General features: G+C 43.1%; 3 protein-coding genes and 1 pseudogene across 4 annotated transcripts; 2 read left to right on the forward strand and 2 right to left on the reverse strand.

The window, feature by feature from the left end:
* Positions 1-85: 85 nt before the first annotated feature.
* LOC103439728 (E3 ubiquitin-protein ligase XBAT33-like) lies at positions 86-4,439 on the forward strand. Of its 2 annotated transcripts, none has more exons than XM_008378318.4 (10): positions 86-545; positions 679-738; positions 1,082-1,153; positions 1,343-1,527; positions 1,883-2,043; positions 2,136-2,194; positions 2,287-2,333; positions 2,407-2,550; positions 2,743-2,834; positions 3,590-4,439. In XM_008378318.4, the coding sequence occupies exons 1-10, from the start codon at positions 369-371 to the stop codon at positions 4,129-4,131; spliced, it is 1,539 nt and encodes a 512-aa protein (XP_008376540.1). In that variant the 5' UTR covers positions 86-368; the 3' UTR covers positions 4,132-4,439. The 2 variants fall into 2 exon arrangements, with proteins under 2 accessions (XP_008376540.1, XP_028961981.1); XM_029106148.2 differs by having other exon boundaries at positions 169-545; positions 1,086-1,153.
* A 718-nt stretch (positions 4,440-5,157) lies between these two features.
* On the reverse strand, positions 5,158-6,500 carry LOC103439727 (CEN-like protein 1). Its single transcript, XM_008378317.4, has 4 exons — positions 6,214-6,500; positions 6,034-6,095; positions 5,881-5,921; positions 5,158-5,752 (listed from the first exon to the last, which is right to left on the reverse strand). Exons 1-4 carry the CDS (start codon positions 6,412-6,414, stop codon positions 5,532-5,534), a joined length of 525 nt encoding a protein of 174 aa, XP_008376539.1. The 5' UTR covers positions 6,415-6,500; the 3' UTR covers positions 5,158-5,531.
* A 5,908-nt stretch (positions 6,501-12,408) lies between these two features.
* LOC139197839 (uncharacterized) lies at positions 12,409-14,271 on the reverse strand. Its single transcript, XM_070825828.1, has 3 exons — positions 14,202-14,271; positions 13,542-14,171; positions 12,409-13,430 (listed from the first exon to the last, which is right to left on the reverse strand). The coding sequence occupies exons 1-3, from the start codon at positions 14,269-14,271 to the stop codon at positions 13,309-13,311; spliced, it is 822 nt and encodes a 273-aa protein (XP_070681929.1). The 3' UTR covers positions 12,409-13,308.
* LOC103406508 (probable calcium-binding protein CML13) lies at positions 12,693-13,182 on the forward strand (annotated as a pseudogene).
* Positions 14,272-16,327: the final 2,056 nt, after the last annotated feature.

The raw sequence follows: 16,327 nt of genomic DNA on the forward strand, positions 1-16,327 counted from the left end.
ACGACAGCGATTGTTGACTACTAAATTGAAAATAAAAATATTAAAAGTAAAATCACATTATTATATTTTTCAGGAGGGCCCAAGGCCTTCCCTTCTCCATTGATTGTCTGTCAAAAACCAGCACGCTCCTGCCCAAAAAGTCAAACCCCCATATCCAAAAATCCTCCATTTTCGCATCCCATCTGTCATTCTTCGACCTCACTCCCTTTTTCTATCATATTTAGGCTGTAAGCCTTCCACGACGGTGGACCTAAATTATCCTTTTCTTTTTCAATTTATTTTCCAAATTCCACAAGCTTTCGTATTTATAGGTAGAGACAGAGAAAGCGGGACGGGGGTAGAGAGAGAGAGAGAGAAGGGGGAAGGAAATGGGTAATTCATTCGGTTGCTCCGCCTCCGGCGAACGGCTGGTTTCGGCGGCGAGAGACGGGGATGTAATCGAGGCCAAAATGCTCTTGGATTGCAATCCCTGCCTCTCCAAATACTCCACCTTCGGCGGCCTTAACTCCCCTCTCCATTTCGCCGCCGCTAAGGGCCACAACGAGGTGCTTTGTCCGTCCTCTCTTCCCCTTTTCTTTTCTGGGTTGGTTTTTGTTTTCAATTTTTTAGCTGGGGATTGTTCTTTTTGATCGGATTTTCGATTTTTGTTGTGGGTTTTCTTTTCTGGGTTTGATTCAGATTGTTTCTTTGCTGCTGGAGAATGGAGCTGATGCCAATTCCAGGAATTACTGCGGGCAGGTACGAAAGTTGTTGCTTTTTCTCATCTAGATTATGATTGTTTGTCAGACAGTAATTTAATTTGTGTTTCTGAATCCCCATTAGAGTAAATTTTGGCATTTGGGTATTGATCTGGTTAGAAAGTTTAGTGATTGGTTTGCTTTGTCGCATAAATCGAACCCTCTTAACGAAAAAATTGAAGCTCACGAGGGGATTGAACTAATTTCATGCTTAAGGGCCACAGATCGGAAATAGTTAGGGAAATGCAGCTGGTATATTTTCCTTTATGTTCGACGAAATTGTTGTTCTGTCTTTGATACGAATGTTGATTTAAGTTATTTGATTTCTGTGTTTAACATTAAAGACAGCATTGATGCAAGCATGCCGATATGGACATTGGGAAGTTGTACAGACCCTCTTGCTCTTCAGATCCAATGTAAGTTTTGATTGTCTCATTGTTTTTTTATTGCTATTTAACTGGATTGTAATATATGAGTAATGAATCTTTCATAGTGAAGCTAGATATATCAGTTATGCTTTGAAACACTGTAGTCTTTTTTTCCACTTAGAAAAAAATATTGATTCGCAGCACAATATTTAATCATAGTATTTTTCTTTATACTAGGTCACAAGAGCAGACTATCTAACTGGTAGGACTGCTCTTCATTTTGCTGCTATAAATGGGCATGTAAGATGTATAAGACTTGTCGTGGCTGACTTTGTTCCAAGTGCTCCCTATGAATCTCTGACTGCTCAGACAGAGTGCAACAGAGGTGATAGTGCAAAGGTCGTGAACAAAAATGAGCAAAGGTATTTGTGTAGCTTCTGTTTTATTTGTCAAGGAGATTTTTATGAATGTAAATTCTCCCACGATTGGAGCAATAATGAAAAGAGTAGTGATGTGGGATTGCTTTCCATTTCTACAGATTCAAAGCGGCTAAGTCGCTAAATTCATTTTCTGCATGAAGTTTTCCGTGCACTATGTAAATAGATGCAAGCTCTGTTTAGCCCATCTAAATTTTTGCTGGTGTTATATCGCCAAGATATTTATATTTGTTTAGGTTTTGAACAAACCGTTATCGGATAGGTTATGCTTTTAGATTGTACAGAAGCATTTGATCTACACATATCTCTCTTGCTATTTATTCATTCTATTCCAGTGCAGTGCTTTATCCAAACTTGTAAATAAGGTAGCAGATTGTGGTATTACTGCTCTCCATATGGCTGCATTGAATGGATATTTTGGTTGTGTACAACTCCTACTTGATCTTCAAGCAAATGTGTCTGCTGTGACGTTTCATTACGGGACTTCTATGGATTTGATAGGTTTGCTTTTTGTTTAGTAACTTGTACATTAACCGAAGGAATGTTGCTTTCCCATCCTGCTTCAAACTGAAGTGGAAGTTTATTCTTTGTAGGTGCTGGAAGTTCTCCACTGCATTATGCTGCTTGTGGGGGTAACTTAAAGTGCTGTCAGGCAAGAACTTATTAGTTTTGACGGCTTGTAAATTAGTTTCTCTCTCTCTCTCTCTCCCTTGGATTTAAACTGATGGTGTCCGTATTTTTCAGATCCTCCTTGCAAGAGGTGCCAGCAAGATGACTTTAAACTGCAATGGGTATGGGTCTTTTGGTTTTCACAATTAATGTTCTGTTACTATTAAATGATTAATGTGAAGTATATTTTTTCAGGTGGCTTCCAGTTGATGTTGCCCGAATGTGGGGGCGCCACTGGCTTGAACCACTTCTAGCACCCAATTCTGACTCATCAATACCAGCGTTCCCCCTATCAAGTTACCTATCTTTGCCTCTCATGAGCATAATGAACATAGCAAGGTATCTCTTGAACCAAGTACATCTATGGATACTAACACTTACCAAGTTTCTGGATGTCTAGTGCCTGGTGTCGAGAGTTTCACCCAAAGGATGCCACATACTCATGGACACATTCAAATCCTTAGTTAGGAAAATTTTAATGAGTGTATCAGTGTCACCACATAGACTCAAGTTCTTTGGAATTTACTGCAGGGAATGTGGATTTAAGGCTGTGACAACATCAGCGGACGACACAGATACTTGTGCTGTCTGTCTGGAAAGACCATGTTTGGTGGCGGCAGAAGGTTTGTCCCGTAGTGGTTATTTTTCATGTCTTATGCTTTCCTGATACTTTACAAACTACCTTTTCCCATAGTATAGCTGAATGCTAACATTGTTAGCTAATCCTATAACTATTGTAGTTGCTTACTGATAATCCTTTCCCGAGGTCCTTAATAGTCTTGGGAGGACTTTAGATTTGATTCATTTAACTGGAGTAAAAGCCTTCTGCTGTTACCATGATAATAATTCTGATAGCGGATATCTGATTGCATGTTTAATTCATTGGTCCTATTTGTTTGTTTTAATATTGTCTTAGATGGGTGGGCACAATTTTACCAAGTTACCAACCGGATAAGAGGCAAAATGGTTTCTTGGCCTCTCATGCTTGCAGTCTTAAATTCAGAGAACCCAATATTTTCAACCAGTATGTGCATAAATACAAATGAGGCATTCCAGTAATATCTTGAAAACAAGAAATGCCAACTCGGGATAAAGTCATGTGTATATGCAGTATGTAGTTTGTGGTGATAGATTGCTTACTTAATGGGTGAGCTTGATATTTCATAAAACCCCTATGTCTTTTTTTTTTTTTTTTTTTTTTTTCTATTACTGATATGCCATCCTTTAAAATATTGTATATCTCTTGGATTAACATTGAAATCTTATGAGTTGTTCCATTTTCGCGCTCAACCGCTGTTATGTTAAGTGTCTACATTATAGAAATTCAGTTATCTTATGTACAAGATTATACTCATCCTTCGTTTACTTGTACCTTCAGGCTGTAAGCATGAGCTTTGTGTAAGATGCGCACTCTATCTTTGCTCAACAAGCAACATACCTTCGGAAACAGTGGGCCCACCTGGGTCCATTCCGTGCCCATTTTGTAGGCATGGAATCATCTCCTTTGCCAAATTGCCTGGCTCCCCGGCAAAGGAAAATAGACTACAGATGTCACTTGGCCTTTGTACCCCTTGTATACTTCACCCTCGTGACCCAGAGCGTCTATCTCCAGCTTGTGCACCAGAGATCCGAAAGAACCGTGTGGCTTCAGTTTCTTCAGATATGCTCTGTGCAGTCACCTGCAGTCCGTTTCCTTCCGTCACCATTCCTTTGTGCACCTGCAATGATGGTCCATGCCCACCATTTGAATCCCGGGAGGTAGAAACCGAAGATGAATTGCCCAGACATCCCCAAGCAATATCAACAGACCAGGATAAGATGGAAGGGCCGAGACTTGGAAAAACAACATGTTCAAGCATGTTTTGGAGCAGAAGAAGCTGCACCAGGGAGCATCAGTGCAATGCTGAAATAAATGCTTAATGAGTTTGATGGCGATGGCGTGCCTTCTCATGTGTCCCAGTCAAAAAGGAATTTTTGATTTTACATCAGCGTTGTGGGGCGCCGTATGTTTGATCCCTTCTGGCCGTGGAGTGTATGAAATTAAGCAAACCCGCATTTGCCTCCTGTTTTTGTTCGGCTGGCTGCATGGTGGATTTCGGTATTGGCATCACAGTGTAATGTTCTCTTATGGTATTTCCGGCGGCTGTAAAATTTGTATGTTTGGAATATACATTGATTGTAATTGAATGTGAACAAAGAAAAGAAAAGAAAAAATTCGTTTCACTACATTTCTTGAGAGATTGTGCACCAAACAACGACAGTGCCAGTGAAAATAGTGTGCTCTTCCTCTTTCGCATTATAGCGATGTTCTAATATAACTAATCTAAATATTGCAATTTTTCTCTTTTCCTTCCCCAATCTTTCCTCCCTTTTGCTTACATTTTTATGGCCCTATAGTTCACGGATGCCATTGCTATGAAGCTTTTTGTATCTCAGTGTTATCTAAGGGTTGTCTCAGTTTGATCTAAGCTTGTCCGGATAAGGCCCTTATACCTTTTTCATCTCTAACTATCGTTCCTCACCATAAATCCTCAACCATTTATCCCTGCTTCTCAGCTCATCAGGTGTCTCCTCCAAGGACCTCTGCCGGTGACACTTTGGTGGTTTGTAACTTTTAAAGAGCAAATCACACCATTTTGGTGTGATGATGGGAGTGTTCATAGCTCGGGTGGCTTGTCTACCCTCATTTTCTGTTTATTCATTTGATTTGTTAGTCCTTATTCTAAGCGGTAAAATCTTTGTGACAGTAGACGTAGCTGTTTTACTTTTTCAAATGTAGGTTTCTTTTTTACTTTTGTGTTGCTAAGTGCGTTTTTAATGTAATTTATCATGCATAATTGAGGTTTTGCTTTGTTGTTTTAGACACTCTCTTTGAGTTGTCCTTATCTTGTGTTTAACCAACTTGGTCATGTTCAAATTAGCATTCTCTTTCGCATGATGGGATAGTTTGAAGTAACGCTAGAAGAATTATATTCTCAGATAAGCATGCCACGTTGCAATAGCACGGCGACACGTAACTTAGCTATGATGCCTAGCTACATGAACCGAATCACCAAACACCAATCAACAATCAACAGAAGACAAAAAAAATGACCGACGGGACCTACCACTGTCCCAAATACCTGGTACAACTAAATAAACAGTTGCCAACGTACGTACATAATAACAAACCCTAGTACGTACGATCATATGCATAGTTGCATATTCTCTCTCTCTCTCTCTCTCCACGCTTTAGGGAAGACCAGCACAGCAGGAGATACAAAACTTCAATCTTTTTATGATATTTTTAATTTTATTGATGTTAATCCAGTACTAAGTTATCAACATCTTCTTCTAGCAGCAGTTGCCCGTTGTGCATTGAAGTAGACGGCAGCCACAGGCAGCCCGAGACCATTCTCCTGCGAGAATATTCTGGTATTGAAATTGTCTCTGGAAGCTGGAGCTCTCACTGTTTGTCTTCCTCTCTGCTTGAATAGCAGGAATACGTACCTGTGAATGCCTACGACCGGCCGTGGAATTTCATACTCGACAATCTCTTTTCCTGTTAATTATATAAAACCCAAAATCTCATATTTAGCTAAGAACAAATCTTCGTTTAGCCCTAATCTTGTGTGTGTGTGTGTGTGTGTATATCACTGTATTGTCTGCAATGACTAGTTAATTACTTACCAAATGAGACATCAGTGGTGCCAGGAATGTCTGTGACCATCCTGAAATATATATATAGTTTAGTGAAAGTTAAATTATTGCAACAAATAATTAAGTTACAATCTCTGAAACTGTAGTATGCGAGTTTGTGTGACAAGTAAAATATATACAAACCAGTGGAGATGTTCTCTCAGGTATGGTTCGCTGGGGCTTGGAAAATCTGGGTCTGTCATTATCTTCATCAGAAGCAATCATCCGAAAACAAAAGTTAGTTATATAACAGTAGTACTATCAATATATATTATCTTCATGTAGCAAATAAGTAATCACAAAGTATTGGTGAAATTAACTTACTAAGGTATAAGCAGTCCTCATATCTTCACCTCCGATCTCGACGCGAGGTTTAGCAGCAATGACAGAAGGCATGAGCTCATGTCCATTAGCAACTTGTCTGTTTGGGTTGTAAACTACATTCAGGTTCACAGTTGGGGTGAAGATGTCCACAACCTCTCCTATCACTCTTCCAAGAGTTAGTGGCTCCATCATCCTTGACATACAAAAGAATTGGAGTGAGTGAGTGTTGAAGAAATGTTATATATCTTTGTGCTAGAAAGTTGATCATGCAGTATACTGGAAGTGAGACTATGTTGGCTTTTATAGGCACAAAAAAGGCCCAGAAAGCATAAATTAATAATATTACTCAATTAATTACCATTCAGGGAATAAGAAGTTTGTAGATAAGTTGACTAAAAGCATTTACCCGGTGTTCCAAATTCAACTTTCCCTCCTTCCATATCGTTGTCTTAAAATTACATTTGGGGAAGGGGTGTGATATCCACACCCTATTTTACTTCTCACACACCTTTTTAATTTTCGGTAGTCGAATCAGATGAATTAAAAAAGATCAACGGACATAAATTATCAAGGATGTGTGAGAAGTAAAATAGGATGTGTGGATAACACACAGAGAAAGGACATTTGAAATAAGATTTCAAATTCGAGTTATCTTTTGGATGTGGTGAGAAGCCACTAGAAGGATGAGTCCTTACTTTGTTGAGTTTGAGAAAAGAGATCCCTCTGAAAAGTATAAACATAAATTGGTATCTCTCTGTAGAATCTAATGTCATTGCCTTATTGGGTAAATGAGAATGAAGAATATAACTTTTTCTACTTAAAAAAACAATATCTTGGGAAATCTTGGGAAAATGGGAATTCATCTTTTAGAGGTGCTTAATAATTCTCCACGTGCACACATGCTTTCTTTCCAACATTAGAAAGGAAATAATTCTCTTATCAACAGGTCTGGAAAAAGTGTTATAATTTATCTTGATGGAGAGCCACAATGTTATTTCCGAGACACCGGAGGAAATACACCATAATTATACTTATCATGCATACTTCTACTGTACTCGATCACTTAAACAAACTTCAAGAGCTAGTTAAAATAACTTTATTTTAAGATGAGTGATTTTCACATTCTTTTTTTTTTTTTTACTTTAGACACTCATCCTCTTAATTTTGTATGTTGATCGTATATTCATTTATTCAATTCAATATGTAATTCGGTCGTACCCAGTGCACAAGGTTCCCGCTTTACACAGGGTCTGGGAGAGGTGAATGTCGGCTAGCCTTACCCCCATTTATGGAGAGGCTGCTCCCAAATTTATTCAATTCAATAACTAAAAAAAAAAAAATTGCATGAAATGAATAAAAAGATGTTGAAATCACTTCCTTATTTGTAACAGTAACATGCAGCTGCAGATAGGAAAAAAAAATACTTCTCTACAAAACTTTGATTTATATACAAATTCAAAGTTTTAAGCAAGGAGATTAGATGAATTTTACCCTAGAAATTAAACATTTGACATCCACCAATAAATCTCTTGAGATATTGCGTCACGCATAGGGCTTCAAAGGTGGGAAGGTATCGATCTAGAGAAACACGATTGTCAAATTCCCACAATGCATGATATCAATTTCTTTAGTAAAAACCTATACAGAACATTGAACCCTAGAGTTTGACATGACATCACTTCCTGTTATTCATGTATTCTGGCTGTAAATACTGGGAAATTATATCTTAATCGTGTTGATTTAGGAACAAGGTTGACTGGCACGGAAAATAATTGGCATATATATTCTCAGGATAAAAATGTGTATCTATAACTATTTATATATAAAGTCGGAAGGCAAAAATGATGGATCATTCTCAATTCTAAAATATTATTCTCTAATTACGATTTTAAAATTGTTAATGTAGACATCGAAATTTCGGTAAATAAATGTTGACCGATAAATCAAAGTGTCAACGCTCATGTATTACATAAATTTTACACGTAGCGTGTGACTCAACGAAAATTGAAATGAGTTGGAAAAGTCATCAAATAGGACACGTGTCAACACCTGGTAGAAACGACTTATTTCATCTGGGATATTATATTCAAAATTAGGCTTTGGAAAATTCTATAAATACAAGCCTATTTCATTCATTTAAGAGGGGAAAATCATTAGGCAAAACTCTTGAAGCTCTGAAGCTCTGAAACTCCGAAGCTCTCAAGCATCCAGGTTCCCGAAGAATCAAGAAACTGTTCTTCGTTCTTCGTTCATCGTTCTTCCAAGATCAAGCCTCGACGGCCCTTGGATCAACAATCATCCACCAATTCAAGATCAAGCCCCGACGGCCCTTGAAGAAAGTGTTCTTCGTTCTTCGTTCATCGTTCTTCCAAGATCAAGCCCCGACGGCCCTTGGATCAACCATCCACCAATTCAAGATCAAGCCCCGACGGCCCTTGAAGAAAGCCCCATCGTTCATCATCCGTTCATCCAAGATCAAGCCCCAACGGCCCCTTTGGATTAACAACGTCGACAAATCCACACATCCAACCGTTCTTCAAGATCAAGCCCAAAAGCCCTTGAAGATCCGTCCATCACTGTTCTTCAAGATCAAGCCCAAACGCCCTTGAAGATCTGCTCATTACCGTTATTCAAGATCAAGCCTCAAACGGCCCTTGAAGAAACATTCATCCTCAAGATCAAGCCCCAACGGCTCCTTGAAGATCCGCTCAAATCCACCTCCAAAGATCAAGCCCACGACCCTTTGAAGAAACTTCCAACAGTTCATCCAAGATCAAGCCTTGACGGCCCTTGGATCAACGAAATATCCACCAATCAACACCTTACGGAGATCGAATCAGAGGATCAAAATAGAGAGAGATTGTAACCCAAAATCATCAAAAATACATAATATTTGTTTGTGCGCGTTTGTTCTTGTCTCTTTCGTTTCAGGAAATTTCCGTGTTCACAAATTGGCACGCCCGGTGGGATTATCTCTACCTCTCATCTCTTTCTCCGTTCCAAGCACACCTCAAAGTCAATGGCATCAAGCAAGGGACAAGCCGTTCTTGCAACCACTGAGGGAAGGATCCTAAGCACTTCTGCCGCAAACGGACAATCCATTGGCGCCACGACCGCTCCTCAACATGCCACTTCAAAATTGGTGCCGCTAAAAGAGCAAGGGGAGCATCCAAGGTGTGAGTCTGTCATCAACCTGACCTCGCTGGAGGCACCGAAGCATGATGCTGAGGCACATATGATGACATCCCAAAGCAGCCAACGACATTCTTCATCAGCATCCTGGATGTCTAAAGGAAAGTCACGTCTATTGGTCGCACAAGTCATGACTATCGGCGTTACCTCCGTTGAAGAACAACTGGCTCAAATGAATGAAGCGATCGCAAGGCTAACCCGAACTGTGGAAGAAAAAGACTTGCAAATTGCAGCACTAGTCAACCGACTGGAGGCGCAGGACGGCGATAAACCCGACCCAGAGAATGATCCACTAAAGAGAAAAGATGACGAAGAAGATGAGCCTCAGGTGGAGAAAAACGATGCAAAGCCGAATCCAGAGCAAGCAGCGGCACTCATGGGATCTCTTTCTATCCAGCAGCTGCAAGAGATGATCACCAACACCATCAAGGCACAGTACGAAGGGAGCTCAAATACCTCCGGGTTGTACTCAAAGCCGTATTCAAAGAAGATCGACGCCTTAAGGATGCCGAGGGGTTATCAACCACCAAAGTTCATGCAATTTGATGGAAAGGGAAACCCGAAACAGCACGTTGCCCACTTCGTTGAAACTTGCAACAACGCAGGAACCGAAGGGGATTACCTCGCGAAGCAGTTTGTGCGCTCGCTGAAAGGAAACGCCTTTGAGTGGTACACAGACCTAGAGCCTGAGTACATCAACAGCTGGGAGCAGTTAGAGCGGGAATTCCTCAACCGCTTCTATAGTACCCGCCGCATTGTGAGCATGCTAGAACTGACGAGCACGAAGCAATGGAAGGAAGAACCAGTCATGGACTACATCAACCGATGGCGTAATCTAAGCCTCGACTGTAAGGACAGACTCTCCGAGATTTCTTCAATCGAGATGTGCATCCAAGGCATGCAATGGGGTTTGCAATACATCCTTCAAGGCATTAAACCACGGACCTTCGAGGAATTGGCTACTCGCGCCCATGACATGGAGTTGAGCATCGCCCATCATGGGAAGAAAGAACCGATCGCCGACTACAAGAACGACAAAGTTCTTGGGACAAAGGTGGAAAAGGCCGCATGGAAACCCACCAAGGAAGCGATGACGGTCAACACAGCTCCCGTCAAAATCTCCACACGAGGCAAGGCGATTCAAACCGAAGCTTTTCGTGATCAAGAGATGCGTAGACGCACTTTGAAGGAGCTTGAGGAGAAGATTTATCCATTCCCCGACTCTGATGTAGTTGCCATGCTGGATGACCTGTTGGACAAGAAGGTGATCAGTTTGCCCGAGTGCAGACGGCCGGAAGAGATGAATCGTACCGACAACCCAAGATACTGTAAATTTCACCGCTTCATCAGTCATCAAACGGAAAAGTGCTTCGTACTGAAAGATCTCATCCTGAAGCTAGCACAGCAAGGGGAAATCGAGCTTGACCTCGAAGACACGGTGGCGGCACACACTACTACTATCGTGTTTGAATCACTCGATCCTGTGCATCTCCGAAGCATGCATGATCATTCCCGTCAATGTTCAAGTCACATGGCACCTCCTACACAACCATCACCGGGGGCAAGCAACCAAGATGCATCTACTGGTGATAAGAAAGGGTGGACATCGGTGACCTACAAAAAAACGAGGAAGCCAAGACCACAAGCCATAAGGCCAAAAGAGGAGCCTAAACCCACCCCTCGAACTTCAGTCTTCGAAAGGCTGAATTATTCAAAACCTAGAATTGCAGCACTTGATCACATCAATGGTCGAGACCAAACTTCCGTCTTCAAAAGGCTTGAGACACCAACACCGCAAAGATCAGTCTTCGAAAGGTTATCAAAGCCCAAGAAACAAAGCGGCACAGCTCTCCGCAACGGTCGGCTTTGGACAGACTTGAAGAAACTAAGAAGCCTTCTAGAAACAGGAAGACAACGCCAAAGAGAGAGAAGCTCGACAGTCTAGCAGGAAAAAACGATGTTCAAAGCTTGATTCCTTCAAGGATGAAGCGCCAAGCAACTTTGGAAGTCGACACAAAAGGACCACTGAAGGTAAGGAGGTGCACCATCATCTACACCGGCCAATCTTCACGGCAACAAACCCAAGAGGACCGCACTGAAGAGAAGGCCCGAGAAGACAAAGAAGACGAAATCCTGGAAGAAGACGTCACTTCCGGCTCTGTCAACTCAAAATCTTCACCTCAATCGCTGGGGGCATGCTCCAAAAACATGCCAGTCAAGCCGAGTGAAGTTGAAGGATGGACTTATGTCACTCCGAAGAAATTGCACAAAAAGCATATGTCTTCTCCACAAGCTCACAAATGGGAAAGGGGGCAAAACAGCTCCTGTTCACCTCTAGAACAATGTGAAAGTGTTGGAGATAATGAAACTTTAACGCGAAGATCATCCATCCCCATCACGATGTGTGACATCTTCCCAGAATACTTCTTCAACTACTCAGTCAAGGCTCCTTGCTATGAAGATTGCGAGGAACGACTCTCTCAGATCGCTTGACGAACCAAAGCTCCTTGTCCACACGAGCCTAAACTGTAGGACACAAAGCTCCTTGTCCGCACGAGCCTAAACTGTAGGACACAAAGCTCCTTGTCTGTAAGAGCCTAAACTGCAAGACACAAAGCTCCTTGTCTGTAAAAGCCTAAACTGCAAGACACAATGCTCCTTGTTCGCACGAGCCTAAACTGCACGAACCAAGGCTCCTTGCCTGCACGAGCTGAAACTGCAACACGGCACCAAATGCTCCTTGTCTGCACGAGTTGAAACTGCAAACGGCACCAAAAGAAAATACCAAGAAAAAAAAATTGTATTTGAACTACGTTTCGACTTGATCTCTTTGGAAGGGTACGTAGGCAGCTTGAATATTCAATTTCAAGTTCAGTCACAACAAATAAAAAAAAAAAATTAATAATAATGTTTTATTAGAACAAAAATATACATATGTTTTATGTATTTAAAAAAAAAAAAAAAAAAAAAAAGAAGGAATACATACGTTATTACTTGTTTACCTAAAAAAAAAAAAAATGTATATATGTTAAAGTGGGTCTTTTTACACTTAAGGTCCGTGCCAAATCAAAGAAACATAAGTTAAAGTACACAGAAATGAGCAGCCAAAAATCCAGGCCCAAGCCATGCCCTCTTGACCTCCATCGGATCCTATGCCTAATGGGCCCTCTCGCCCTATTTTTTTTTACTGTCTGAAGTCACACATTTACACCAACACAAGCGCAGAAACACCATCCAGAGAGGAGAGAGACCCGAAAACCTGAATTGCGAACCCGAAAAAAAAAAAAATGGGCAAAGATCTGAGCGATGACCAAGTATCGTCGATGAAGGAGGCGTGCACGCTCTTTGACACCGACAACGACGGCAAGATTGCTCCGTCGGAGCTCGGGATCCTAATGCGATCGCTCGGCGGCAACCCGACCCAGGCCCAACTCAAATCCATAGTCGCCGAGGAGAAGCTCACCGCCCCCCTTCGACTTCCCTCACTTCCTCGACCTCATGGCCAAGCACATGAAGCCCGAGCCCTTCGATCGCCAGCTCCGCGACGCCTTCAAGGTCCTCGACAAGGACTCAACCGGCTTCGTGTCCGTGTCGGAGCTCCGGCACATCCTCACCAGCATCGGCGAGAAATTGGAGCCGTCCGAGTTCGACGAGTGGATCCGGGAGGTGGATGTCGGGTCCGATGGCAAGATCAAATACGAGGACTTCATTGCCAGAACGGTGGCCAAGTGAGGGACGTAACGGTGCGTTTTGCATGGGTGAAAGTGTTTCGTGGAAGTAATTTGGGGGTAATCGACGATTCGATTAACTCAGGCGACACTCGCATCAGCTCGCCCAGGCGGTCATGGAGCTCAAATTGTAGAACAAATTCCTCAAATCTCAGTTCGAATGGTTCCAGAATCTTCAACTGCCAAAGCACGGAAACCAATCATGGAGCTCGATCGACTTGAACGAGTGCAAAGTGTACAAAGCCGAGTCGGTCGGTGAGCCCACTGGTAAAGCTGCCGTCGCTGTGTCAACTCGGACTGATGACGAACGACATCAACAACGCAGAGCACGATGAGCAAGGTCAAGGTCAAAGTTAAAATCAACAGAAGGAGATTTAGATTCAGGGCTGAGCCGGGACGAGATTTCACCTCCATCGTCGGATTTGAAGCCTCGAAACTCGCGAATCTCCTCCATCTTCTTCCCGGTCGTCTGCCCGGCCGTGGTGTCGCTCAGCGCAACAACCATCAAGCCCCTATCAACAAATTGAGGACGACGACCACGCTTCCTTGATCCACGACTACCGATAACCGGAGGCGGAAAGGGAGAGAAGTCGCCGCCGCCATCTTTGCAGAGACTCAATTTTTCACCCTCTTGACCTCCAACTCCACCTCCTCCGGTTGAATTGAGAGCGGAAACGGACCTCAGAGACGAATCCACTATCTGGGGAATTGCAGAAACAGCAGGTCCAGCCCCAATTCCATCCAAGTAGAATGCTTTCTTGGGCTTGCTGACCACGAAACTGTCATCTCTGCTGACTCTGGCTGAAGCAGTTTTAGCAACACCTCCCCTGTCAGTGTTGAACACATACGCAGCAGCAATAGCAGCAGCAGAACCAGGATCAGCGGTTGAAGGCGGCGGAGCAGCAGAACCAGCAGCCGCACGGGTGCCCGCGGTGCCAGTCCATGAACACCAAGTTCTGCTACTACAACAACTATAGTCTCTCTCAGCCACGGTACTTTTGCAAGGCGTGTAGGAGGTACTGGACTCAGGGCGGGACCCTCAGGAACGTCCCCGTCGGCGGCGGATGCCGGAAGATGAAGCGCGCCAAGGGTGGTTCCTCCTCGGCGTCAGCATCTCGGACCGTGCAGCCGCAGCCATCACAGAAAGAGCAGGACATGCAGAACACTCTGGGAATTGGCGGCGACTCCGTTGGGATGTCCACGGAAAACCCGAGCGGTGGTTTGGCTGTTCACCATCAGTACTACCCTGGTGCTTCTCATGGGTACTTGTCATCTCTTGCAGGGCTTCAATCTCTGAATCAATCTCAGCCGTTCAATGTTGGGGGTGGTCATGATCCTGCCTCGAACATGAGCCTGCTGCAGGGGTTCAATCTCCCAGCTCCTGCGTGGAATGGTCAGATGGTTCAGTCGCAACCACAGCAGCAGCGCAGTGAGCGGCGGTGTGCAGCAATCTCTGGCAGCCTGCTCTTCTTCACCACCGTTAGCTCTCCCCTTCTGCCCATCAGTTCCAAGCAGCAACGGCGACGGCAAAGTCTCCGACATCAAGGTTGCACCGCTCTTCTCTTGCCTCCTCCTCCGTCTCTTGCCTCGCAACTGCCAGCAATTTCAAAGACCGCTGTCAAACGACTAGCCGGCCGAGAAGCTCTTCCTCAAGCTCCAGCTCAAGTTCATCCGCTCCGCTGCCTGCAAAATCCCCTACCCATCACCCAAATTTATACAAAAAAAAAAATATGAAAAAAATGGATGGTGGAGCAAAGTGGTGCTGGCACCACGTGAAAAAAAAAAAAAAAAGAGGATAAATGATGGAAGCTTGCTGGATGCACGACACAGGAGGATGGTGGATCAAAAGTTTCTGATGGTGCCCATATAATAAAAAAAAAATGATGATGGTGCATCTGGCACCATGTGACAAAAGAAAAAGAAATGGTGGATTCATCCAGCACCGAGAAAAAATAAATAAATAAATAAATAATAATTATATATAAAAAAAAAAAAAGCATAGAGAGAAATAGAAGGTTCATTTTATTTATTTTTCTGGAAATTTTACATAAATTTGCATTATACATAATTAAAAAAAAAAAAAAAAAAAAATCAAATCAAATCAAATTTACAACAGGAGATATTCAAGGACGATCAGGTGGCGCCTCACAACTCGGCGGAGCTCCAGGAAGAGTAGGTGCCGGAGGTTGACTGCTTGAAGCCTCAGCAATCGGCAGAGCCTCAGAAGACGAAGGCAAATGCTGCTGGAACAAACCCACAAACCTCTGATGATCAAGTAAAATCTCACCATCAGATTCCTGCATCTGGTCAATCTTCCTCTTCATGTTTGTCGCATAGCTATGTGCGAGCTTATGCAACTGTTTGTTCTCCTGCTTGAGCCCTCTAATCTCCTGTTTGAGACTCATCACTTCAGCCGCCAATGATTCAACTTGACGGGTTCGAGCAAATAGGCGTTGGGCCATATTAGACACAGAACCTGCACACTGCACACTGAGAGCCAGAGAATCCTTAACAGCCAACTCATCAGACCGTTTGGAAAGAAGTCTGTTATCTCTGGGAGTGACAAGGTTCCGGGCCACCACCGCAGCGGTCATATCATTCTTCACCACTGAATCCCCAACGGTAAGAGGACCAGTGGGGGATATGAAGGATGGGCGCCATATGTTGTCTGGAGAAGAAGGGACTGCCTCTTCACGAAGATTCAAGTCAAAACGACGATCGGAGGGGCCAGACATTTTCAAAGGTGTTAAAGAAAGAAGAGGTCGGACAAATCGAGATCTTAGAAGTGCAAGAAGGTACAAGCAAAAAATTCAAGTGTGCTTTGAAATGAACTGCCTGCCTCTATAAAAGATCAACACTCGACGGGATTTCAGAGATCGAAAAGGCGAGCTCAGAATTCGAAGAGGCCATTCAAAAATCGAAGAGGCAAGATCAGAAATCGGAGAAGCATCTTGCTTTTCCAGACGCGTCGGCACCCGTCACACGCAAACTCAGCTTTACGGAAATCACGGGTAATTTGTCGAAGCGCCGATCCCAGATATCGAAGAGGCGCCAGTCTTTTTCAGCCGCGTCATCACCTGTCATATGCGCATTCAACTTTGCGTAAATCACGGGCAATTTGTCGAAGATTTTCGGTGAAGGAGAAAGCACGTAAAAGTTTACTGTTCAATCACGCGTTAGTTGCCGACACAAGT

This window comes from Malus domestica, chromosome 07 (assembly GCF_042453785.1).
Source record: "Malus domestica chromosome 07, GDT2T_hap1".
NCBI classification, from domain to species: Eukaryota; Viridiplantae; Streptophyta; class Magnoliopsida; order Rosales; family Rosaceae; genus Malus; species Malus domestica.

Coding starts and splice junctions, on each gene's coding strand:
- LOC103439728 (XM_008378318.4), top strand. CDS start 369: ATGGGTAATTCATTCGGTTGCTCCGCCTCCGGCGAACGGCTGGTTTCG. Junction 2,044..2,135: donor GACTTCTATGGATTTGATAG/GTTTGCTTTTTG, acceptor TATTCTTTGTAG/GTGCTGGAAGTTCTCCACTG. Junction 2,334..2,406: donor ATGACTTTAAACTGCAATGG/GTATGGGTCTTT, acceptor ATATTTTTTCAG/GTGGCTTCCAGTTGATGTTG.
- LOC103439727 (XM_008378317.4), bottom strand. CDS start 6,414: ATGTCAAGGATGATGGAGCCACTAACTCTTGGAAGAGTGATAGGAGAG. Junction 6,096..6,213: donor TGAGGACTGCTTATACCTTA/GTAAGTTAATTT, acceptor CTTCTGATGAAG/ATAATGACAGACCCAGATTT. Junction 5,753..5,880: donor CACCACTGATGTCTCATTTG/GTAAGTAATTAA, acceptor TATAATTAACAG/GAAAAGAGATTGTCGAGTAT.
- LOC139197839 (XM_070825828.1), bottom strand. CDS start 14,271: ATGGCTGCGGCTGCACGGTCCGAGATGCTGACGCCGAGGAGGAACCAC. Junction 14,172..14,201: donor TTGGCGCGCTTCATCTTCCG/GCATCCGCCGCC, acceptor GACGTTCCTGAG/GGTCCCGCCCTGAGTCCAGT. Junction 13,431..13,541: donor CTTCAAATCCGACGATGGAG/GTGAAATCTCGT, acceptor GTTCGTCATCAG/TCCGAGTTGACACAGCGACG.